This window comes from Eublepharis macularius, chromosome 1, assembly GCF_028583425.1.
Source record: "Eublepharis macularius isolate TG4126 chromosome 1, MPM_Emac_v1.0, whole genome shotgun sequence".
Classification (NCBI taxonomy): Eukaryota; Metazoa; Chordata; class Lepidosauria; order Squamata; family Eublepharidae; genus Eublepharis; species Eublepharis macularius.
This window is the reverse complement of record NC_072790.1, coordinates 229,580,856-229,606,392: the sequence shown is the minus strand read 5'-3', so window position 1 is coordinate 229,606,392 and position 25,537 is coordinate 229,580,856. Positions and strand designations below refer to the sequence as shown.

At 45.6% G+C, this 25,537-nt stretch overlaps 1 protein-coding gene across 1 annotated transcript; it reads right to left on the bottom strand.

Annotated features, from left to right (window-relative positions):
• Window positions 1–4,265: 4,265 nt before the first annotated feature.
• On the bottom strand, window positions 4,266–24,610 carry POLR3GL (RNA polymerase III subunit GL). Its single transcript, XM_054970294.1, has 8 exons — window positions 24,531–24,610; window positions 20,900–21,087; window positions 20,580–20,709; window positions 15,425–15,493; window positions 14,791–14,847; window positions 12,445–12,518; window positions 8,724–8,837; window positions 4,266–6,924 (listed from the first exon to the last, which is right to left on the bottom strand). The coding sequence occupies exons 2-8, from the start codon at window positions 21,023–21,025 to the stop codon at window positions 6,838–6,840; spliced, it is 657 nt and encodes a 218-aa protein (XP_054826269.1). The 5' UTR covers window positions 21,026–21,087; window positions 24,531–24,610; the 3' UTR covers window positions 4,266–6,837.
• Window positions 24,611–25,537: the final 927 nt, after the last annotated feature.

The window sequence follows — 25,537 nt, the reverse complement described above, 5'->3', positions numbered from 1 at the left end:
TCAGTGTCAATAGGTTGGGGGCCCAATTGGAGGATATTATTAATTCATCATTAAGCTCTGGGGGTTTTCCCGGTGCATTGAAGGAAGCCGTGGTGAGGCCTCTCTTTAAAAAATCATCTTTGGACCTCACCGACCCGTCCAGTTACTGCCCGTTCCTGGGAAAGGTGATTGAGCTGGTGGTGGTGGAACAATTGCAGACTTTCCTGGAACAGTCTTCTGTCCTGGACCCATACCAGTCCAGTTTCCGTCTGGGCCATGGGACAGAGACAATACTGGTCGCCCTCACGGAAAATCTCCGCAGACACCTGGATCGAGGCGGGTTGGCGCTGCTGATACTATTAGATCTTGCAGCAGTGTTAGATACGGTCGACCATGAGTTGTTGGCTCACCGTGTCGCCGATGTGGGGATCCGAGGGATGGCCTTGCAGTGGCTTGTCTCTTTTCTCCACGGTCGGGGACAGAGGGTAGCGCTGGGGGAGAGGTTGTCCATGTGCCAGTCATTGGTATTTGGCATCCCACAGGGGGCAATACTCTCCCCCCTGTTGTTCAATCTTTATATGCACCCCCTCGCCCAGCTGGTGCGGAGTTTTGGACTGGGTTGTCACCAGTATGCGGATGACACCCAGTTGTATCTGTTGATGGGCTGCTGACCTGACTCTGCCCCGGACGCCCTTTTGAGAGCTTTGGAGGCTGTGTCTGGTTGGGTGAAGCATAGCAGACTGAAGCTGAACCTGGTGAAGACGGAGGTCCTGAACTTGGGCTGTGGGCTATCAGATGTGGGGATTCATCTCCCGGCCTTTGGAGGGGGGGCTCCATTGGTGCCCGTCTCATCGGTCAGGAGTCTTGGCGTGATCTTGGATTCCTCCCTGTCTGTGGAGGCCCAGGTCACATCCATTGCCCAGACTGCTTTCTTCCATCTGTGGCAAGCCAGGCAACTTGCCCCCTATCTCTCAGCCAGGATCTAATGCCAGTGATCCATTCAACGGTCACCACCAGGCTGGACTACTGTAACTCGCTCTACACAGGGCTTCCCTTGGGTCTGACCCAGAGACTACAGCGGGTCCAGAACGCTGCTGCTCGTGTCCTGATGGGTGTTCCATACAGGACACATATTACACCAATCCTACAGCAGCTTCACTGGCTTCCCATGGAATTCCAGATGTTTCAAGGTGTTGGTTTTGACCTTTAAAGCCCTAAATGGACTGCAACCAGCATACCTGAGGGACCATCTCTCCCTATATGTGCCCCGGAGAATGCTTCATTCAGTGGTTAAGAACTTACTGGTGATCCCTAGCCCTAGAGAGGCTTTTTTGGCCTCGACCAGGGCCAGGGCCTTTTCGGTCCTGGCCCCAACCTGGTGGAACTCTTTGTCTGAAGACACTCGGGCCCACCAAGATCTTGTATCATTTTGGTGGGCCTGCAAGACAGAGATGTTCCGCCAGGCATATGGTTGAGGCCAGCTCCAGGACCATCATCAAGCCTCCCACTGGCCTCCGGTATCTGATTACATCTCGTCTGTCTTCCTCCTTCTTTGTATACTGTGGGCAGAAATGTGTAACCAACCACCTGAGGTTTCTGTGTATATATGATTTTAATTGGTGAATTTTATTGCAAAATCTGCTGTGTAACTGTATTTTATGATTGTTGTACCCCATCCTGAGCCCACTTGCTGGGCAGGCAGGTTAAACACCGAATAAACTAAAGAATTGTTGTGAGGATTAAATAATGGGGGTGAGAATTGTGTGAGCTGCTTTGAGTACTCCCTATTGGCGAGAAAATGGTGGTGGTATATAAATGGCTAAATAAATAAATTAAAACTTGGTTTCTAAATTAAACCTTGGTTTCTCATTAGGCCTCAGCTGAGCTGGCATGTGTCTGTTCCGGGTTTCTCCCAATCCTTTTTTGGGTATAACCTCTCAACCTTGCACAGAAATTTCTCTTATTTTTTTTTTCTTTTAGCCATCCTGTTGAGCAAATTATTTGAGGTAGGGTTGCCAGCCTCCAGGTGGTGGCTGGAGATCTCCTGGAATCACCACCGATCTCCAGGCCATAAACATCAGTTCCCCTGGAGAAAATGGCTGCTTGAGAGAGTGGACTCTATGACATTATACCATATAATCTGCTGAGATTCTTCCCCTCCCCAAACCCTGCCCTCTCCAGGTTCCATCCCCTAAATATCCAGGAATTTCCCAACCTGGAGTTAGCAACCCTAGGGGTCTTAGGCAAAAGGCTATCCCCCAATTCTTTTATTCCCCCCACAATCTATCTGAACAAGAATAATGTGTCTGATTCTCACAATCCCTTCAAAAATGCAACATAATTTGCCCTTTGACTTTATTTTCTAGAATCAGTTGTAGACCAATTATAGTAAGGTAGGTGGTTGTATGGCGCACAGACCTGATTACAATCGACCACAGGAAAAAGCCACAAAACTGTTCTCTGCGCAAAAAGGGATGAGTGTGTGTCTTGTTCCGCAGGACTTCAGTCTCCTAAGTACGTTCTGTTGTTTGCCTGAAATCTACCCATGTTGTCTCCCCAGGAAGGCAAGAACATGAAATCCTCAGAAGGGGTCAGCCAAGTGGGGCTCATGTGTCCACGGGCCATTGTCAAGAGCGAAGCTGCTTCGGAAAGAGAACGGTGCCAAGAATGCCAGCTTGTTTACGGAATGAAGCAAAACTTCATTCTTCCTGGCACTGGGCCGTCTGCATTACCCTCTCCTCGTTCTGCCTGTTTCTCAGCTCAGCCCTTCAGAGGGTTCCCAAAAATGACCAGGACGAGGAGTGGCTCGGTTAGTCCTTATCTTCTTACTCTATTCATCCAGGAGGCAGTACTGTATAATAGCTAGAGTGTCAAATCCTCACTTGGCCATGGAGATCACTGGATAGCTCAGGGCAACAAAATCTACCTAACAGGGCTGTTGTGAGGATAAAACGAGGAGGGGCTGAACCATGCATGCTGTCCCGAGTTTCCCTCAAAGAAGGGTGGGGCACAATTTTAATAGATAGGGCTCTGTGTACTTCACATTAAAAAAAAAATTTTAAAGGTAAAACCTTTGCCAAGAACACCAATCCTGCTGCTGGACCATACTTTGCAAATCCATATGCAGATTCTCTTTACGTAACGTGTTATGCAAATGAACTATTCTGCAGCATTCATTTGGTATCAGCTGGTCATGGGGAAGGCACAGAGACCCCCCTCTCCAAAAGGGCTGCCAGCTTTTGAATTGGCCTCTGCTCCTCTGCCTTTAACAAAAGCAGCAACCCGCTAAACAATCTCTAAATATCTGAGCATCTGTTTAAAAAGGCATGAGAGCAGACCAGGATGCTTTGGAATTAGTTGGCAGCCCTGCCCTCCAACCACTGGCAAGCTAAATCTTTAGCTTCCAGGATTTTTCTCACTTCATGGGCTGTTCCTTTCCAAGGCTATTTTTGTAGCGGTAAGGACAAAAACATGAAAGCTGAGAGCCTCAGGATTTTGTACCCAGTAATATCACATTATGTGTTTTTCCAGTACCCTCCCCCTGCCAGAATGAAGGCAGAGTCTTGCCCTCAGCACTTCCCTCTGGGCCACACACCCTCATCTGCACCCTCCCTCCCCATCCTTTCTTCAGTGCCATGCTGTAAGAACAGCTCTCGCTACTCTGTAGGAAAATCTCCCCCGGTGGAAGCACCTTGTCATTTTGCCTGCCCAGGGTCAATTTGCACTTCACAAAGAATAGATGCTGGGGACCTCCGGCTGCCGCCTGTAAACACCATCACCGTCCTATGTTGTTTGCGTGTTCTCTCTTCCTGTGCACAATGCTTCCACTCGGGATCAGATCACCCCCCTCCCCATGCCGTTACCCTGAACGGAAAACAGTCCAAGGAAAGAACTATTTGACACATCACAGAAGAACTCACAGCCATACTGTCGTTCTTCAATGGGTCAAATAACTCTCCTCTTCCATCAGACTGTTCTGTTTGGGTAACAGCGGAACTTCCTTCTGCACCATGCCACAGTTCAGATCTGGAGACAGAAGAGCATGCACGAGAAGAGAGAACAGGCAAGGAACGTATGACTGTGAAGGAGTTCACAAGTTGGTTCTGGGGTCCCTGCCCCATGAACACTGTTGTTGTGGAAATCACTCCTGTCGATGTTCTACTGCTGTTTCTCCCTGAGCAGTTAAGCAGCTGTGGAATGTCTAAGACTTTATTTTTAAAGCAGAAGAACCAATCGATATTGAAGTGGCAGGCAGGCAAAGACAACGAAATCAAGTAAGGCACACAGAAAGAAGACAAAAATCTTTATTGCAAATCAGTCTCTATATATACTTAGTAAAAAAGGATCGTTTTTTAAAAAATTGCTGACAAAATGAAGACAGATCCAAAAGGGAAACCATCTGACATGTCTCTTGCTTTCCCAATTCAGTTCATGACCCCTAACCACAGTTTTTTTTTTCAGATGATCTGGTTCCATTAAGAATGTTGTGGATTCTTGTAGAATGACACTACGGCCCAATTAGGTTCCAGCTTCCTAAAGGCATTCTTCCCCCAAAACAATATCTGGTAGGCAGTTTCCATTGGAACCCTGCTAGAGAGCGTTTCTAAAAATGTGCAGAATACCTCTGCTTTAACGTTGTTTAATCACAAAGAGGTCCTTTGCCACTAACATCAAGAATAAAGACTTTCTGAACAGACGGTTTGATATCCAAAGGACAAGGTTTATCTTTCTCATTCTTGTTTCCTGGAAACCTCAATTTAAAATATCACTTCACTTCAAAATATCCAACCAGGAATTTAGGATTGCCTGCTTTTAAAACCAGCCTTGCTCTTCTGCATTTAGTGGCAGCTGGAGGCACAGCATCTGAGCAGCTAAAGCATCTCTGTCATTTAAGATCAATGTCAGAAAAGACTTCACTTGCTGCTGAAAAGCAGTCGCAGAGCCAATAAAAGAGCTCAAGACAACTATCAAGTCATTTTAAGGGAAGAAATCCAACTTCCCACAGAGAAAACACTAGTAACTACCTTTTTTCTCTTTGGCAGGGTTTGTTTGAGTGTTTGAGCAACAGGCAGAAATTCAACAAATGCATAAAAGGTCTCCCACCCTGCAAAGCAGGAAAAAAGCCTTTTCTTTACTTGCTGTGCTGAGCTCTTGTTCCTTTACAAGCCCCCCCCCCCCATGCTTGGCAAGTATTCAAACTTCACACACAGCCAAGTCTGTTGAAAATACAAAGAGGGCCATCACCTAACTTGCTTCAAAAGCAACAAGCCCATGTGATATGTGAAGGGACAGAGTGTTGCATTAAGTTTGGGGGAACTGGGGGTCATATCTCCATTCAACCACAATACTCACTGGGTAGCCTTGAGCCAATCACTCTCTCTTGGGCCTAGCCTACCTTGCAGGGTTGTGGTAAAGAGAAAACAGAGGAGAGGGAAATCATGTATCTCACTAAATTTTCCTTAGAAGAAGGGGAGGGATTAAAAAATCTACCAGGATTAAAAATTTAAGTTGAAAAGGAAAGGAATTCTACTACTGTGGCACTCGGAATGCCTAAAATGGCTGAGGTGTGAATGTAGCAAAATGGCAGGCTAACCAAACGTCAAAGCAAAATTTAAAACCGAAGATGTCATTTACATTGGGGGGGGGGGTCTTGTAACAACAAAGAAAATAAAAACCACCCAGTTGTGGTGGGGCAAATAAGCAGAAAACCAAGTCTCTACTTCGTTTATATCCTATTGCTGCTTTATTTGTACTGTGGTAGATTGATTTTAACATTGTAACATATTTTAGGGTTCTTTTCTCATAAACTATTTTGGACAAATTTATTTATTTATTTATTGGAAAATCAAAATGTTTTAAATAAGAAAGGCTTTCCTTTAGCCTACTTTCTCTCACCAGGTTCTAAAACAAGGCATCTTCTTTAAAAAAGAGCAAGATTCGAGTCCAGCAGCACCAAAGAGATCCATTGTAAATTAAAGGTCACTCGTTCACAGCAGTTTTTGTACATTAGGACGGTCCACTTATTTACAGCACAAGAAACATGTATTAGGTGAAGGTTCCTGTCACGGACCCCGGAGGACTGTGGGAGATGCTTTCCAATTCTTGAAAAATGCTGGTAACCGCCCCCTCCTCCCAACACACACAATATTCACAGTACTGAAACATGGGAATGATACCTGGTTTTTAAAAATGTGGCATTAAAATGCTGTCTTTTTAAAAAAGATGGACACCCTTTGTTCTCCTTGGCACCCCTCACCCTTTTTACATTAGCAGAAAACAGACTTAAGAAATCACTGCACTTCAAGCCAGAGAGGCTGAAGTGAGAGGTTTTGTTGCAAATTAAATATCAAGAAATGTTTCCTTGGCTCCCCAATGAAATACATATTTGAATATGTATACCCTCAATGTTAGCGTCTGCTGGTTTCTGGAAGGTTGCTGTTTTCTTTTGAGAGATGTTCTCTTCTATTCCAAAAGGCGGCAGTGAAAGAAAACCAGGATTTCTACTTGATCCAATCTGCTTTCTCCGACACAAGGCAAGAGGGAGAAGATAGAGATACAACTCTTGTATGCTGGTTATTTTGATGGGCGCTGGCCCAGTTGTGTGATCCACACAAATGGCTGACAGGACAATGGATCAATGGCACCATCTGGAGGCCAAACAGGCAACAGGAGGTCAAGGAAAATCCTGGCCAAGGAATTCAGTGGAGACAAAAGAAACACTCCCACATCCCCAAAACCAAGTCAGGAGGATCATCTGGGAACCTCCCAGAGGTGACAGAAAAGATCAACAGGAGAGGAGTCATTTGGGTTGTGTGACAGAAAAGGCTCGCACCCGCAGCTCCACGGCACTGTCACTGTTCAGTATATGGCCTCATCCATGTTGTCGTCACTATCACCGCCAAAATCTTCGCCATTATCGAAGTAGGACATGATATAATCTGTCTCCTGTAAAGACAGAACATTATTTTACTGTATTTAGACTCTGCTTTTCAGCTAGGTTGGCACGCCAAACAGCTAACAATTCAAATCCATGATAATACACAATTCACGGAAGGGCTATCATCGAAGCAAATGGCAGAACTCTGCTTGACTGACAGGACAGCATGGAGGTTTCCCACCCCCACTTTTGGAGAGATGAGGACCCTTCTCTCTGCTGCAGAGGGGGCATTCTGCACCCCCAGGTTGATGCATTAGAAACAGGAATCCAGCTGACTGGGATGTTAGAACAGCCCTGGGATAAGCTGAGCTGGGTGGCCTCTAAACCACTAGCAACACCACACTGTCCACTCAGATCCACATAGTCACTGTCTTTGGCACTGCAGCATGAGTGAGCCGTGCAGATCCTGTGGTGCTGTCCTCACTTGGTCACTAGTAGTGACCCTTCAGGTCAACAGCCCACTGAGAAATTTTCAGGTCAAGTAAAAAGGGACTGCCTGCCCCAGATCCAAGGATAAGAAGAATGGTGCTTTGCCCATGTTCCAAACCTGAAGCGGTCAGTTCTCATTCTCTCCTCAAACCTTCCTGTCCACCATTGTTTCTGCTTTCCCACAGAGGCTAGTAGGTGGAAATGGAGCTGGGCTTCGTCACTCAGGCCAAGCCGGCAGCTCTGGCTTTCTCTTTTCCCCCTCTGCTCCCTTTCCTTTCTGACAACAGCAAAGATGCTGGGGGGGGGGGGACGGTGATGATGACTAAAGACCTGTCCCCAAGCCTCCTGTTGACCTGGTTGCTGCCACTGCTGCTGTTCTTTCGGCTTCTCCACAGATGTTAGAGGAGGTGTTAAGACAAAAATAGCTAGAGAAGACGAGGACAGATGGCTCGCTTGCACAGAGACGATTCAGAGGGCGAGGCTGGAGTTGTTCGCTGGCAGAAAGGAACTCTGCTTGACAGGGAATGGAATGAGGCAGTAGAACGGACTGTACCACTTTGGACTATGTTCACAGTTTGCCTCCACTAATAAGGGCCTGTAAACGGGAAACCACCACAATGTGCGAAGGGCCAGGCTGGAACTTTTCTCCCTGACATGCAGGTATTTTTTCACATGGGGAAAATGACAAGCGACGCTCTTCCCACCTACCGTCTGAAGTAGTACAGTCCATACCACCACCTCATTCTGTGGCACAAACCAGACCTGAATTCATAGCACTTTGCGGAGTCATTCCCATCATTTCTAGGGAACGGGAATGCTCCCTGCCAGGAATGACCCTTGCCTTGCTTATGTGATCATTTATTCTGAAGCTAAAGAAAAGTTACACTAGATTGCCGAGACAGAAGAACTGTGAGGCAAAATTCCAGGAGATCTGTTCACCCTAGCGCCCCCCCCCCCCAAGCTGGATAATCGCGTCTTCTGTTTTCATATGATGTGTGGGCTGGGGGGGGGGGGGCAGAAGGAATCTCTGTACATTAGCCCATGATGGCTCTTCACAGCCCTGACTTTAATAAGGAGTCTCTGACCTTAAAAAGGCAGTGTGTATGTTGATAGTTCATTCTCTGTAACCTGCCCTTCATCACCATGAACATGTCCAAGGTAGTTGGGGGGGGGTAGTTGTTATTTATTATTATTATTAATTAAAATGCTTCTATCCTGAAAGTTTACACAAGTCTGAAACAAACAAAATGCAAAGCGGTAGCCCTGAACCTTACAAACTACAGGTTGAATCCCTTCATCTTCCCTCAGCAAGTTCTTGCATGCCCTGAAACCCTCCCCTGTCAAGAGCTGCGGCACTCTCGCAAACAAAACACCGTACCTCTTCATATTCCTCCTCGTCGTATTCTTCCTCTTCCTCCTCCTTCCCTTCCTCCCCCTCTTCTTTCTCCTCCTCCTCTTCAGAGGTTACCTCCTCCTCCTTTTTTTCCAGAGTCTAAGGAATGGAACATATAAATGCACAGATATTTTCAAACTGGATCTTCTTTCTTATTACTTCACACCTTTCAAGAATGGCTCCTGACCCTGAAAATGGGATCTAGGGGCTAAGGTTGAATTGCAGCGTATACATGGGGGAATAATAGCACTGAATTAGCCTCCTATTTTAAGGTGGTCCAGTCTCCCCCAACCTGAGACTGGCCTTACTCTGACTGAGTAGGGAAGCCTGAGTTCTGACTAGACCATGAGATTTGGACCAGGCCAGTTCCAGAAGGAGAGCCATGTCAGCCTATTGTAGTAAAAAAAAAATGGAAGTCCAGTGGCACATTAAAGACTTAACAACATATATTCCAGTATTAGCTTTCATGAGTCAAAGCTCACTTCCTCAGATACAATGGGAAGAAAGGAAATCATTTAGAGCAGGGGTCCTCAACCTTTTTGAGCCTGTGGGCACATCTGGAATTCTGACACAGTGTGGTGGGCACAGCAATAATATGGCTGCTGCAGGAGGTGGATCCAGCCACAAAATGGGTGCTACAGCTTACCTTCAGTCACACAGTGAAGATCCCTGCACTTCCACCAAAGTACTGTTTTTAAACACTGGCACAGCCAATCAAATCTCCAACGGCCAATCAGAAGCCATGCTTTGCAAACGCCCCACCTATCCCCACCTACTTTCTAAAAACGCTCAGGGGGCACCAGAAAAGGCATCAGCAGGCACAATTGTGCTCACGGGAACCATGTTGGCAACCTATAGTTTAGTGAATTGAAATAAATGGACATATTTCTTCAGTGTAGACAGCAGGAGCACATTGTTGGTGCATGATGGTATGAATTAAACTGGATGATAGGCAATGGGATAAGCCCGAGAGAGTGTAGCTGATGCCATTAGGTCCTGTAACAGAATTACCTAAGTGTATGTGGCAACAAAGTTGGCATCTAAGCCCGTTGTAGGGCTTGGTTCCTGGGTTTGTTTCTCTGTCGGGTGATCCGTTGTGGGTTTATGTTTGGGGCGGTAAGCAAGGAAAGGCCTGCCCTGGCCTTCAGGATCATCTTGGTCCTGATTTATACACACAGCAGACCCAGTGTGGCACAGTGATTAGTGTGCTGGACTAGAAGAAGTCAGTTTGGTGTAGCAGTTAAGAGCGGCAGGACTCGAATCTGGAGAGCCAGGTTTGATTCCCCACTCCTCTGCTTGAAGCCAGCTGGGTGACCTTGGGTCAATCCCAGCTCTCTCAGAGCTCTCTCAGCCCCACCCACCTCACAGGGTGATTGTCGTGAGGATAGTAATAACACACTCTGAGGAGAATAAACCACTCTGAGTGGGCGTTAAGTTGTCCTGAAGGGCGGTATATAAATTGAATGTTATAGTGTCATCATCATCATCATCTTAGACAATCCAGTTCAAATCCCCGGGCGCTATGAAACACTGGGCCAGTCATTCTCTCTCAGCCTAACCTGCCTTACAGGGTTGTTGTGAGGACGAAACGGAGGAGGGGAGAAAACCATGGAAGGACAAGGTACAAATGTGCTAATCAAAACAAGGCTTTTCTGACCTGTACAGTCTGCAAGGCAGTGAGGCTGACGTATTTAAACGCTCTTTTGCCAACCCCAACCCTCAACACTCCTTGTACGCAGGCCTCTCGTACTCCAGGGATAAATATTCATTGCCTGTTTTTTTATGAACATGGAGCAGTACAGAATTGCCACTTGCAACAGCTGAAAGCGGCAAGGTCTGAGAAAAGCTTCCAAGCTTGATTGCAGCTGCACATATACAATAAGCCTTCAGCCTGATTGAATCATGATGCCGGTGAGCCTGAAGAGCTTCCCCGTGCAATTTTGCAAAGACTCAGAATCACACCCAATTGTGTGTTCAAATCATGTTAAGTGGCTACCTTTTTCCAAGCCAGGCCGCCAGCCCATCACGATCAGCACTGTCTATGCTGCCTGGCAGTGGCTGTCCAGCATCTCAAGGACTTTCACACCCCCGACAACCTGATCCTTTTAACTGGAGATGCTGGGGATTGAACCCGAGACCTTGTGCATGCGAAGCAGATGCTCTATCCCTGAACCACAGCTCCTTCTCGAGATCTGAGTTTGCATGCCAGAGATCCGTAATCCTTGCTGACATTGCGCAGGGGTGCTAACTAAGCACATGAAGGTACTCTGTACACATCACAGCTGATTTAGGCAAGGCACGACACACCTGTGCAAAATCACACAGGGAACTTTATTGCCTTGCCAGCTTCCCATTCAAATTGGGCCTTAGTTGAGACGTGTAAAAAAATACATCCACTCCACAGTCCCTCTTTCCTGTTCTCAGTAAACTACTGAGCCTCTCTCTGCCCTCTGGGGTTCAAATGTTGATGAGAGCTGCTAGCATCATCGTTCTTCAGGATTTAGCTAAACCTTGGAGTAGGGAGAGCCAGTTTAGTGTAGGGGTTAAGAGCGGCGAGACTCTAATCTGGGCAACTAGGTTTGATTCCCCACTCCTTCACTCGAAGCCAGCTGGGTGACCTTGGGTCAGTCACAGCTTTCCCAGAGCTCTCTCAGCCCAACCCATCTCATAGGGTGATTGTTGTGGGGATAATAACAACATACTTTGTAAACCGCTCTGAGTGGGTGTTAAGTTGTCCTGAAGGGCAATATATAAATTGAATATTATTATTATGTTATTATTAGGGGACATGGAGATTCTCTTCTCTCTTGTACATGTAATTATGCATGTGTAAGCACCAAGGTGCTACTTCACACTGTCCAACTGCTGAGGTCTATTCCGAACTATGGATAACAGATTGCGGGATAATTATGGTTTCTCTGGCGTGGGTCCTCTAATGTAAAGAGCAAGACGCAACTTTCCAAATAGGGAATGGACTATTGCCAAGCCAAGGAATAAACACGAAGCAGATGGAGCTTTCATCCATGTGTAAAGAGACTATTCGGGAAAGTAAGCCTTGGCATGAGAACAAGGGGTGTTAAAAAACATGTCATCCGCAAAACGTTGGTGTGGAACTGTTTGCTTAGAAACGTTCACTAGAAACCTTCACACTCTCTTGGCAAAAAGAAGAGATAGGGCAGTGAATAAGGCTGCCAACTGTTTTCACTGGCTTTTCTCCTACATAAATTTACCCAGGGCTTTTTTTCAGGGGGGACGTGGGGGAACGGAGTTCCGGATCCTCTTGAAAATGGTCACATGGCTGGTGGCCCCGCCCCCTGATCTCCAGACAGAGGGGAGTTTAGACTGACCTCTGTGCCGCTCGGTGGCGCGGAGGGCAATCTAAACTCCCCTCTGTCTGGAGATCAGGGGGCGGGGCCACCAGCCATGTGACCATTTTCTCCAAGGGCAACCCACTGAGTTCCACCACCTCTTTTCCCAAAAGCCCTGAATTTACCAGTGAAGCTTTTCTTGGCGATCAAGTGGCAGGTAACTTTTGGCCCATTTAAAAAAGTCATGGGAAAAGTGCATGAAGACAATTGACCAAAATTCTGGTGGACTTCTGGGAAGGGAGATAAAGCAGACTCTCCACGCGACAACTTTAAATGCTGGCTAGAAGTCGTCACCCCACCAGGCACCTGGAGGGTCTCATGCCAACACTGGTACCTACCTCCAGTTTCTTGATGGCTTCCTCCTTGTCTACTGGCAGCTGACTTTTGCGCTTGGGGGGAAGGATGGTCACTCCTGTATCAAAAAGAGAAAGATTCCAGTACTGAGCCAGACCACAAAAAGCCCGTTAATGCTGGTGCTTCAAAGGGTTGTATTGACTGCTGGTTGAACCCAAAAACCTGCTTCATTCTGAGTCAGACAACTGGTCCAACAAGGTCAGTATTGTCTACTGTGACTGCCAGCAGCTTTCCAAGCAGAGGACTTTCACATCACCTTATACTCCATCTTAGCAACTGGAGATGGCAGGAAGTAAAGTGTGTATCGTACCGCTGAGCCACAGCCTATAGCCACAATTGTAGACGAGTGATTTTCAAACCTGGAAACCCCCAAGTTTCTCAGTAAGAACAGTAATGGCAGGTTAACTTCTGTAAAAGACAGCTTGCCAAACCCCCCACTAAAACACATACAGTGTTTTAGATTAGGCTCTCCATTTAATCGAGCAAAGGTTAGACTCAGTCAGCTCCTTTCAGGAACTAAGCTGAACATGTCAGCCAATCAATGTGTGCGCTTATTTTGTTCCAGAATTCTCAAAAATGAGCAAGGGCGCTTGTGTAGGAAGCGGAGGGGTTTCTTAGCAGATGACACCACACGTGGAAAAAATGGGACGTTCATAAACCACCAACCCACATAATCCTAAATAACTGAGACCCACTATGGCTCCTGTTACGATTTCTGATGCCCTCTTAATGATACCGCAAAGGCGCAACAGGGCAGCTTCCCTGTAATTTACGGAATTCACTCCCATTGCAAGTTCTCCAAAGCTTGAGCACCCTTCCGAAGCATTTGCAAACCTATCTGATTGGGCTGGTTTTTGGAATTTAGGACTACGCCAGGAACAGATGGGGGCCGTTGCAGAGAACTGGATGAAATGTCATTTCTGGTCTGCTGGAAAAGGTGGAGTTACAGGGACAAAATTCCAGAGTGCCCAAGCAAGGCACGGCTGGTGTATGGCCATAATTTGCCAACATGGCCAAACCTAATCTCCCTCCTTTCCTCTACTTCTTTGCATATAAGAGAGCTCGATTCTTTTTGATCCACACTTGTTTTAAATGTCCAGATAGATCTGAAGAAGGTACTCTGTTCACCCACCCTAACTGGGATCCGGCTCGTGACTACATGAATCATCAATTAAGAGCAAGTAATCTGCTTCCCTATGATTGGGTCTGGGTTGAGTCTGGACAACATGAAGAGGATCCAGAGGGAATCTCTGTCTAAGTGGCTCTAAGGATGGGGTGGACACTCAAATCAACATGAAATTTCCCCCAAATCTGTGTATGTGGAGGACCAGGTAAGCAATAATCCACGAAAGGCGACTAGATATAGCTTTAGAAGCAGAAAGGAGCCTTCTTGAAACGCATCTGCACAAGTGTGGAGTGGTGCATGGGCTTGGGACCGCACAAGACCTGGGTTCAAATCACTGCTGATCCATGAAACCCCCTTTGGATGACTATGTAAAAAGTCATTCTCTCTCTCAGCCTGCCCTATCCTTGCAGGGAAGTTATGAGAATAAAAATGGGGAAAGCTGCATGTATAACAGAAGCCCAAATATGAATGAAACTGATAGATAGATCTCACTGTCCAAATGGCTCAGAGAGATGCTTTGATAAAGAGATAGGGACTGTAGAGTATACTACTGAGTACTGCCTCGTTCTGTAAGTATGCTCCTACTGAGTCGTTTCCATGTCATTTAATACATTGTGTCAAATTGCTTATGTTTTGTTTCAGGGTTGTATCGAATTTTCTGTTTTTTCACTGTCTGTCATCTATACCTTATTGTATATTTTGAATGTCTCGACTACTGATCATGTTGATTTACAATGTGTAATCCACCTTGAGTCTCAGCAAGAAAGGCAGAATATAAACAACCATTACAGTAAACCCACACTTTACCAAGAAGATCACTTTGGGCCTATCACCTGCTCAGCTTCACCTAACTCATAAGGCTGGTTGTGAGCATGAAGTGTGGGAACAGCCATGTATCCCACCACCCTCAGTTCCTTGGCAGAAGGATAAACTTGATAGGCAGCTTGGCTAGCAATGCAAGGCAGAACAGAGGGACTAGGTGTGTAGGAATGGTAATGCTGGGCAAAGGGGAGAGGGGCACAACAGAGAGGCAAGTGAGGATCTATAGTTCGGGCAGAGATTAAAAGCAAGAACTAGAAACTTGATGGTTTCTTGACCCTCTGTGCCCCAATCATGACGCATTTGAAAGTATCTCACCTAAAAGCACAAGAAAATAAAATTATTTTTAAAAATTATTTTGAATCAGATTACTGAAAGCACTTACTCTGCTTTCGAATCTTCCGCACTCGGATTTTTAATTCTTGAGGCAACCGTTTCCAGTCTACAAAGGCAAATTTAACCCATGAGGTACACATGCAAAATCTGAGTGCATTTTTTTTTATAGAATTCTTTAAAAATAAAAATTGAGGGCCACTAGCAATTCTTAATAACAGAAAGGTGTTTTTTTTAAGTTATTAAATGGCAATTTTGCTTCTACAAAACAGGATGGGGAAACGTCTAGAAAATGGCAGGCACTGCTTCCTTAGGATAGCTGTCTTAAGAAAAAAACTGAAGGGATAAAATTATAGGTATATCTGTCTGCAAAAGGTTAATCTTGTATATACATCAGTTCCGCCAAGAAATGTCACAGGCGGGACCTCATTGCATTTCATTGCCATTTACCCCTGCTGTTTACAGTCGCTTTTCTCAATACCCAAGTGCGTAGCTGACAACTAATAATAACCCTTAATGCATCTGACTCAATAAGACTCTAATCCAGGAATGATGCTGCTGCATTAAAACCTGTTCTTTTTTCCCCCCCAGGTACCACGAGATGCTTTGTTTCTGTAGCAACAAACCAGCATGGCTATCCCTCTGCGGTATTAAAATATGCAAGGCACAAATATTCCCAGACGCACCTGGACTCCATTCAATAGCGTTATCGATAGGGCCAGACATCTGGTATTTGTCAGAGTAACGCTCCACATCTAGAGGGGGGAAACAGCATACAAGCTAGCATCAACAAACTGGGAGGGCCATTCTGTTTTTCAGATTTGGAAAAGAAATGCCATAGCTCCCCCACCCAACCCACACTCACATGCAAATTAAGTGCCAGATGGGGGCCTAGAACAAATTGCAGAAGGAGGAACAATCTGGAAAGCCTGTGCCACCCCCCCCTCCAAATTAAGATCTTGCAATCTGATTTATGCCCTCCTCTCCTCCCACCACCATTTTAATAACAACATTCGATTTATATACCGCCCTTCAGGACAACTTAACACCCACTCAGAGTGGGTTACAAAGTATGTTGTTATTATCCCCACAACAAACACCCTGTGAGGTGGGTGGGGCTGAGAGAGCTCCGAGAGATGTGATTGACCCAAAGTCACCCAGCTGGCTTCAAACGGAGGAGAGGGGAATCAAACCCGGTTCTCCAGATTAGAGTCCCACTGCTCTTAACCATTATACTAAACTTCCTCCCCTTGGGTTGATTTACAAAATCACATTTTTTCTACCTGGGGAGTCCCCTGAGTATGAAGAGACCCCTACTTTGTCTGTACCTGGCTTCAGGGCTTTTTTTCAGCTGGAACGTGGTGGAACGGAGTTCCAGAACCTCTTGAAAATGGCCACATGGCTGGTGGCCCTGCCCCCTGATCTCCAGACAGTGGGGGGGGGGGGTTAGATTGCCCTCCACGCCGCTGGAGCGGCGCGGAGGGCATTCTAAACTCCCCTCTGTCTGGAGATCAGGGGGCAGGGCCACCAGCCATGTGACCATTTTCGCAGAGGGCAATTTAAACTTTTTAAAACTCCCCCCTTGTTCCAGCTGACCCAAAGTGATGTCATTGGCTTTGGGAACGAGCGCGCATTTTGCGGGCGCACATGTGGTACCAGGGGCACCACCTCCCACTAAGAGTTGCCCCCTGTGCTGGCAACCCACTGAGTTCCACCACCTCTTTTCCAAGAAAAAAAGCCCTGCCTGGCTTCATTCTGCTGCTTTCATCATCGGTACAGGGGCTGGCCAGTTTAGTGTTATATACAGTGATGCTCCCCAACATTTCATACATGAAAACAGGGACAAGCTTGTAACACCCAAGTTGTTATACCAACGTTCGCTGGTTCAGCATCTCCACCACTGTCAATGGCTGAACGCTGTCCTGCGTTGCTGTATTCCTCTACTCATCCTCCTCAGATTTAAAAGGCAAGGGGGACAGTACGGTGCAGTGGTTAGAATAGGCAGATTAGGCAGATGTCCACACTACCAATGAAGCTATGTGACCTCAGGCCACTTGCACTTTCTCTGACTTTTTTTGCAGGTTTTTCATTTGATTATCTTACTGGTTCTCGTGAAGTATTACATTTTTCCCAGTGTGACTGGGCTCATTTGTGCAAGTCATGATGAAGGCTTTGTGCCTAAACATGTTTGGCATGGTGTTTGATTTAACTCTGCATTGTGTCTAACCTTACTGAAGGTGCCCATTTGTTTCTGAGGTATCAACATATTAAATTAATAGTGTCGTGTTCTGTGCGCATCACTTAATTGGTTGTATGTGTATATTGCACCGTACTTTGGCTTTTTTTTCTGCCTTTTGTTTTCTCAGCCTTTTTGGTTTACCCTATCACTTTTAGTTGGGTATTCCACCATCCCCTTTTTTTGTGAGGGAACAACGTAGGTCAACATATGCTCCTTGGAAGAAGAGTGGGATAAAAATGCACTGCAAAAAGTGATTGGGAGCGTTAAATACAAATCAGATCTGCATTCTCCATTATGTGATTAATATGCCGCAGGACTTGTAATGCATGGAATAGTGGGCCGTGCACTACACGCTGCTTTAGTGTTTGTGTGCATGTTTTCATATGCACATTTACCGCAAACAAGACCCAACTTCTACTGGCTAACTCAGGGATCTAACTTCTTCAGACCCAGGGATAGGAGATGAACTCTTGATAACACTAGCAACTCACTAGTCAGTGTGTGTGTTTCTATTGCTCGCTCCTGAGAAATGTATTTCTATTGCTCATTCCTGAGTAAACATGCCTAAGATAAGGCTGCACAAGGGACTCGGCCTGAAATTATTATTGGATATGAGCTAGGAGACAAATTTTGTGGCATATTAAAATTCTCTACCCAGAGAATCTGCAACTTCTGTAACAAATTTTAATCACACTGTCACAGAAGGGTATTAGTGTACATAATTTAATTTGCTTCTGTGGGAAGAAGGGAAAAGTTGAACAACCTGCAGTCTATCTAGCGGAAACGTTATTTAGCCCTCCTAAGATTTCACAAGCATTGTAAGACACGCATTTTCAAGGGCATCTTTCAGGGCTGGATTGACAGGGGGCGGGGGGGGTAGTCTACCCCCGGTGCCGCCAAAGAGGGGGCACCGGGCACAGCTGTCAGCCGCCGGGAGTGCACCATTCACCTGCCCCACAGGACAGGGAGCACACGGCAAGCCGGCCGCCCCCTCAGCAGGGCAGGCGAATGGCATGGGTGGCCTCCCAGCCACCCGCACTGCCACCGCTCCACTAGCAGCACGCTCCGCCCCTGCGTGATGATGTCACAGAAGTGACGTCATCACACAGTGTCGGGAGTGCGTGCCCCGGGTGCCGGCAACCCTAGATCTGGCCCTGCCAGCTTTTTAGCCATGTGCTAGGAATTTTTTTAAAAAGTTTGCATTCTCAGGATGTTGGATTCTCTGCTTCGTATCAAATCTTGTGCGCAGTTAACTATGGAATCTGCACAGCCATAGTTATTATTTACACAACTTTATGGGCAGAACTAGATGTTATAAAAACCATAAGGCTGCAAATGGCAACGGTGATCTCCCCTCCCTACCCTGTAAACATCAATTTCAAAACTGGACAACTGTTAAGCGTACCATCGGAAACATATTTATTAAACCACCAAAAGCTTTTATAAATACAAATTAACCATCCACGGAGGAAGCGGCCCACTGGGTCTATGGATGATTCACTGCTCTAGCCATGCCCCCTGCTGATTTGGATATGCTGGGAGTCAATAATTCTGTTCCATCTCTGCTTCAGGAGTAATTGGCACTGTGCTACGAACTCACATAAAGCTGCCTTATTCTGAATCAGACCATCAAGGTAAGTATTGTCTTCTCAGACTGGCAGGGCTCTCCAGGGACTTGGGTGGAAGGCTTTCACATCACCTCCAACCTGGTCCTTTTTACCTGTAGATGCCAGGGATTGAACCTGGAGCCGTGTGCATGCAAAGCAGATGCTCTTCCACTGAGCCACGGCCCTTCCCTCACTGTAGGTCCCTACAGTGCTTCTTGGTTCAGATCCGGGCCATGGCAAGGGTCACAAGAGGCACTGCAAGGCCCCCTGGCTTAGCATGATCCTGGCTGCTAGTGGCCTCCAGGGCAATGGCCCCCTGGAAATTTTTCTGGCGAGTTAAAGGGCCAGTCCACCTCAAGTGTTTTACTGCGACGCCTGTCTGCAGCTTTGCTCTTCCATAAAGAGAGATTCCACTGTGGGGTTGGGCAGGACTGGACCCCAAACTATGGGAACATTCCCTGTTGTGTTTCCAAGAGATTCCACTGCAGGTGCACAAACTTCACTTGTGTACGTTCTAAAGACAACCGGTGCTGGATGAAAACGTTTTTGTGCCTCAAGTCTGAATTTAGAACAAAGTGGGACATGCCTGGCTAGCAGAAGTTTGGGGAAATACCTGACCAGAAGGACTTGCTTCACCTCCTGGCAGCCTTACACCAAACGTTTCAGAGAACTGGCTAGGCAATGAGGGAAGCTCTGGCAGATGTTACAAAAGGAAAGCTCTACATGTGACTGCCATATTCTGTGCTTTATAACACCTAGTTCTGCTCTGTAAGGTTTTGTTTTACAATTCTCAAATAATTACTCAGACAGGAATCCCATCAGAACGGTTACAATGAGATGGAGTGATTTGCCTCAAGACACCCCAACTGCTAAATGTAAACTTGAACGTTCTCCAGCATCCAAGATCAATATTTTACCCCGGTGTTGATGTGACTCAAAAGAAAACTGTTGCCTTCTGACCAAAGTAGCTAATTTTCTTTTCTGGCAATGTCCTGTGCTTTACGTAGTTGAGCGGTGTGCAGAAATTCAAAAGTTCCTGGTCTTCCTTAAATAAAAATGTCCCGGCCTATAGCTTTTCAACCTATAGGATTCCTGATAGGAAGAAAAATTACAGAGGCAACCCCCAGAACCTCTTCCCATAACTTCCCTCCAGCAACCTGCTCCCAATTGACTTTGCCCCCATTTCTGCCAACAGGCCACTTCCACAAGTTCTGCTCTGTCTCCTTTCCATCTTCAAACCTGTTTCCTCTTCCTTACAGCAATCGCACTAACCCTCCACATAGCCCATTAAAACACTTGCAGACATTCTGTGACATCACAGTTGGTCAACCAGTCACTGACAGCTTGAAAAGGGAGAGTAGAGACTGCTGAATTGCAACTGTTAACAAAGCTCAAGACTATGCATCCACCAGGGCCGTTTCCAGACGGCTTATCGGCCCCCGGAACGTCACACCATGGTGTGGGGAAAATGTGAAATATCACATTTTCTCACGCGAGTTTTGTGCGACGTCGCACAAAACTCGCGTGAGAAAACGCGATATTTCGCGTTTTCTCCACACCGAGGCGCGACGTTCCGGGGGCCAGTAAGCCGTCTGGAAACGGCCTAGGACTGAATCAAGATATAGGCTTCCTGTCTCATTACCAATGCTAATTTCACAACACCCACTACCCCGCTGCATACTCCACTCTATTCAATCACGCCTGCCATTGTCATTCACCGGCTATTATCATTCGGCTTTTGCAATCAATCCACTCTCCAAGATATAAGGACAGATGGACTCACATTCTAGCTGTATCTGGAGAAGTGAGCTGTGGCTCACGAAAGCTCATACCCTATCACAAATGTTGTTAGTCTTATAGGTGCTACACTGGACACTTGCTCTTTTCTACAGCTTGAAAAGTGACACCCTGCCTTTGTCTAGTGTAAAATTCAAGTATGTCTGTCTCCAGCCTCTTGCATAGAAGCCCTTCTGGATTCTATTCAGTCCTTCTTACCTTTCTTAGGAGCAGACGGTTTGATGAAGTATGGCAGGTTCTTCATAGCGCCCCTCAGTTCTTGCTTCAGGGCCAACATATATTCTACCTCTTCACCAGTTTGTAAGGGAACTGGTTTATATTCCAAGGGCTACAGGGACAGGCAAGGAGAAAGATGAAAGCTTGTAGGAAAAAAATATAGTCACATATCAAGGGGGTCAGGAAACAAAGCATTTATCCGATACCACATCAGTGTGCAAATAGTACAAATCAGCAGGAAGAAATTTGAAAAGCCGTTGCATGAAGGATAAAAACGAGGGGGAAAAACCTTTGGGACTCACAGGAAACAGTGGAGAGGGCTGCAGAGTGGGCGGGGGCAAGGCCTCACCCTTTCCAATGCCCACAGCTTCAACATTGAAGGTCATGTGACCACCCCGGCCCCTTCCTCTGCCGCCTCTTCCAGCCATGAATTGCCTTCTGGGAAGGAATTAGCATAGATCTTGGGATAGATGCAGTTGGGAGGCAAAACCTGTGGCATCAAAGGGACGACAAAGATAATTTATTATTGCATCCTAATCCTCAAAGCAACAATTAATCTAGCTAGTGCATTATTACTCTGCTCTTCCTCCAAGGTGATATGGGGGGAATATTCCCTTTCCCTCCTCACAACCCTGTGAGATAGGTTAGGCTGAGAGAATTTGACTGAATCAACAACATCCACCCAGAATCATGCCAGAGGGGCAGGAAATCCAAACAGTGGCATGGTAGACAATTTTGCCTGGCATACCAGGCTGGTTCTCAACTCAAATGGAAAATGGGTAACCAACTAGGAGAATAACTCCACATTTACATATGCGTAACACATTTTTGTATATTTTTTGTTAGAAGTAAATTTTCATGCATTTAAAATGACAAAGTGCATTTGTGCAGATTTAAAGTGCTCAAAACCTTATCCAATATATCTCTATCATATCATAAGTACTTCAATAAATACATCAATACATCCCTTCAATAAATACACAATAAATACATTCAATAAATATTATACAAAATCACTGATTTTGTATAACAGTGGCACCGGCTGTGCCATTGGGTCTGGAAGAAGCATGGCTCATGCGCGTCATCACCTCCCAGACCTGCACACCACCAGCTGGATTCCAGATGAGCGCCTGAGATGCCGGAATTTGCTGTAGGGCCTGAATTTGGTCCTAGTGCATCTAGCCAAGTCTAACCCCTTGCCTCTGCTTTTCTCCTTTTGATTGTTTACTGGCACACCAGAGGTGGACACTATGTGTACTCCCCCCTCCCCTCCCAAGACTTACACTGAAAAGGTTGCCTAGATTTTTATTTGTTTAATTCTTTTATACCCTACCTATCTCCCCAATGGGGAGCCAAGGCAGCTTACACTATTCTCTTCTCCTCTATTTTATCCTCATGACAACCCTGTAAAGTAGGTTAGGCTGAGAGAGTGTGACAGGCCCAAGGGCACCCAGCAAGCTTCCATGGCAGAGCGGGGGCTCGAACCAAATTCTCCCAGTTCCTTGTCTGACACTCTAAACACTACACATGCTGGCTCTTTCCAATTAAAAACTGAGTCGGATGTTTTCTGCAATCAAACCAAACACAAGAGTTCAACATTTTTTGTTCTCCTTAAAAAAATTATGTAAAGACAGAATAGATTTATAACCATAACAAGAAGAATTGAACTTTTAAAATAAGTTAGTAGTCATAATTTCGAATCCCCCCCAACCTCAAAATAATCTAGAACAATCTACCTATAGATCCAGAGGAGTTAGCCATGTTAGTCTGTAGTAGCAAAATCAAAAAGAGTCCAGTAGCACCTTTAAGACTAACCAATTTTATTGTAGCATAAGCTTTCGAGAATCACAGTTCTCTTTGTCAGATGCATAATCTACCTATAATTACTGTTAAAGCAATATAGATTATATATTACCATTGTAGCTAACTACCTTACATATACGAATCCAAAAGTTACACAAAAGTTACCTCTTTGTGACAGATTGTGTCTAGGGCTGCACATTTCATTAATTTAATTGTTTGCCATGCTTTATTTCACCTCTGGTGTGGTCCTGAAGGATTCCCCCACCCCAGGGTTTTCATTTCGTTGCAGTTGTTAAAAGCATACTTTCTAGTAACCATTAGATTTGTTTTTTAGGCAAGTTTCTAGTCCTTATAGTAGCAGCAAAATGCCTTGAGACCTGCAAAGATGCAGTTAGGGCGTATGAGTCCCTTTGTCCCTCCCTATAAAGAGAAGATCGGACCAAGACTGCACGCTTACTCGGGAGTGTCTGCAGAAGGAAGCTCTGACTCTCAAAAGCTGACACTGAAAATCTTGTTGGTCTCTTAGGTTCCACTGGGCCCAAATCCTTTTGTTTTATTTGGGAATTATCACCGGACACAGTGGGCCAGACTCCTGAGTTAATTTGTATAAAATTTGACTACAAGTTATGAAAAATATTTGCAAACATATCTTATTCATGCAGCATAATTTAGTGGCTAAGAGTGTAGGATTAGAATTTGGAAGACCTGGGTTCAAATCTCCTCCCTACTATAAAAGCTTGCTGGGTGATCTTAGGCCAGACTTCCTCTCAGCCTTACTGACCTCAAAGGGCTGTTAGAAGGATAAAAGAGGAAAGAAATACATACAGGGCATTGATTTTTTTGGAGGAAGGGCAGCCTAAAACATTAAAGAATTTGGCTGTTTCTTTGTACAGGATTCTTTAAAAATCTTTGTTAGGTGTCCACATAATCACCTAATAAACAATTAAAACCTAATAAACATTACCCATTTGCCTCTACAAGAATCTCATTCGTCACTGCATTCTCACTACCCAAAGCACTAAATATGAAGGGCTCGCTGTTATCCTAATCCTATTAAAGGTTTGTAGAAGTCAGAGAAATACAGAGGGAAAGGATAAAGAATTCCCCCTGCCTCTTAGAATTTGGAGAGAGAAAGAGGGTCACTCACCAAAGATTAGTGACAGGGGGTTCAGATAAAATAAAAAACACCTAATTAAATGAATGCTATTCACTTCCACAAGAAGCAGGGATAGCCCCTGGCTTAGATGGCCTTTTAAAAAAATTAATTCAAGGTAGGCTCAGAGGCAGAACTAGGAATACCAGACTGTGAGATAAACAGCATGAACTTTTCAGAGGAACCCAGCGGGTCACTATTAGGGAAAAGATGCTGGGCCACACTGGCCTTTGTTCTTCAGATCCAACAAGACATCCGTATGTACGATGCAACACCTATGCATCAAAACACAGAACTTAAAACCAGTGCTAACCACTCTACTGAATGAGATGGCGGAAGTGTACTCCCTCTGACTGCAGGGGGGAAATCTACCCGTATACATGCATCTAGACTTTTTTTTTTTAAAAAAAGAGCATTTAAAATGCGAGCACCGATCTGACACATCACGGAGAGTGAGTCTACCCCAGCCTCTCAAAGTTGTGCCTTTTTTCTCGCTGGGTATTTTTTAAAAAAGTGCATTCAATCGTTTTAACGATTTAATGATGACACAGGAGGAGGGGGAGGTCTGTCCTAGCAGAAACCCAGGACCCGAGAGAAAGCGCAGCAATCTCCCCGACGCGCTGCTTTTCTAGTTGCCGGGAGTTCTGTTTATTAAACTCAAAAGAGAGTCCAAAAATGGACCTTCCTAGCTACAATGCTGGTCCATTTCACCACATCTCTCCGCTGCATGTAAAAATCTATAACCTAATGCATGACAAAACCAAGCTTGCATCTGCCGACTGCCACTAAACCGCCACCAAGGCCCACTTTTCTTCTTTTAAGCCGCCACGTATCAGCAATTCTCCTCCCCCCCCCAGTGGGCGGAGCTCTGCTGGCCTTCTTCCTTCCCAGGCCTCTAATTGGGTTATTGAGCGAATGAAATAAACAGGACGGAACCGATCGGCCAATCAATCCCCCCTCCCACCCTTCGGCTTTACCTTGGCTAGAGCTCCCTTTCCTTTTTCAAACGCACGTGGGACGGGGACAGCACGCAGTTCGCGGTGTTCCAAAGCCGGATACACAACATTCGAAAGGGGCGGGGCCTGTGGCTTCGCAACCAATAGGAAGGAAGAATTGCCTGGCGTGGGGCGTGGAACAAGAGAACTAGTGGGGAAGGGCAATGGAATAGGAACGAGAGGGAAGCGGAGCAGATTTCTGCGGGGTTAGCGAGGTTGGCAACTGGTCAGTTCGGTGAAATCCGTACAGGGCCATTTTTATGTTCGTTAAAAGAAGCTGAGGTTGCAGTCCTCGGCGAACAGTTCTGTAACTCCGGTTTAAGTCAGTAGGATTTACCTACAATGAAAAATACAAAGGACCAGGCCATGCAACTCTGTATTTTTAAATACAGGAATACCAATGAAGTTAAGATGTGATGTCCAGTACATATGCACGCTACTATTACAAAACGTGGCTCGATATCAGATCATGCACCCAAACAGCACTAATCATTCAAAGTAAAGTTGCAGCTGTAAAATATGTGTGCAGGGTCTCAGACTTTGAATGTCATGATGTAAAACTGCATGTGTGATGTAGGTATAAATATATTAAAACCATACAGGCATATGTGCATGGTCATGCATCAATAAATTCAATTCTGTATTTATGTCACCTGTTTATTCGTAGTCAGCATCAACCTTTCTCACTGAGACTCCAGGCAGGTTATACAGAGTAGGGAACAGAAATGGGATTACAAAAATGAGAAATGGTGCAAAAAGGTATCAGATGTTATATCTCAAGCAACACAGGATAATATTTACAATGGACAGATAATGCATACCATATGCAGTGGCGTAGACTTCTGTCCCCTTCATAGAAGCGCTTTCCTGAACTGTTCATTTCTTTATGGTCATTTGACCAATCATGTAACACTGTTGCACTAAAAAGAAAATTCAAAGCATAGAATAGAGTAAAACAAATTGGAATGAGATCTAGTTACAGTACAATA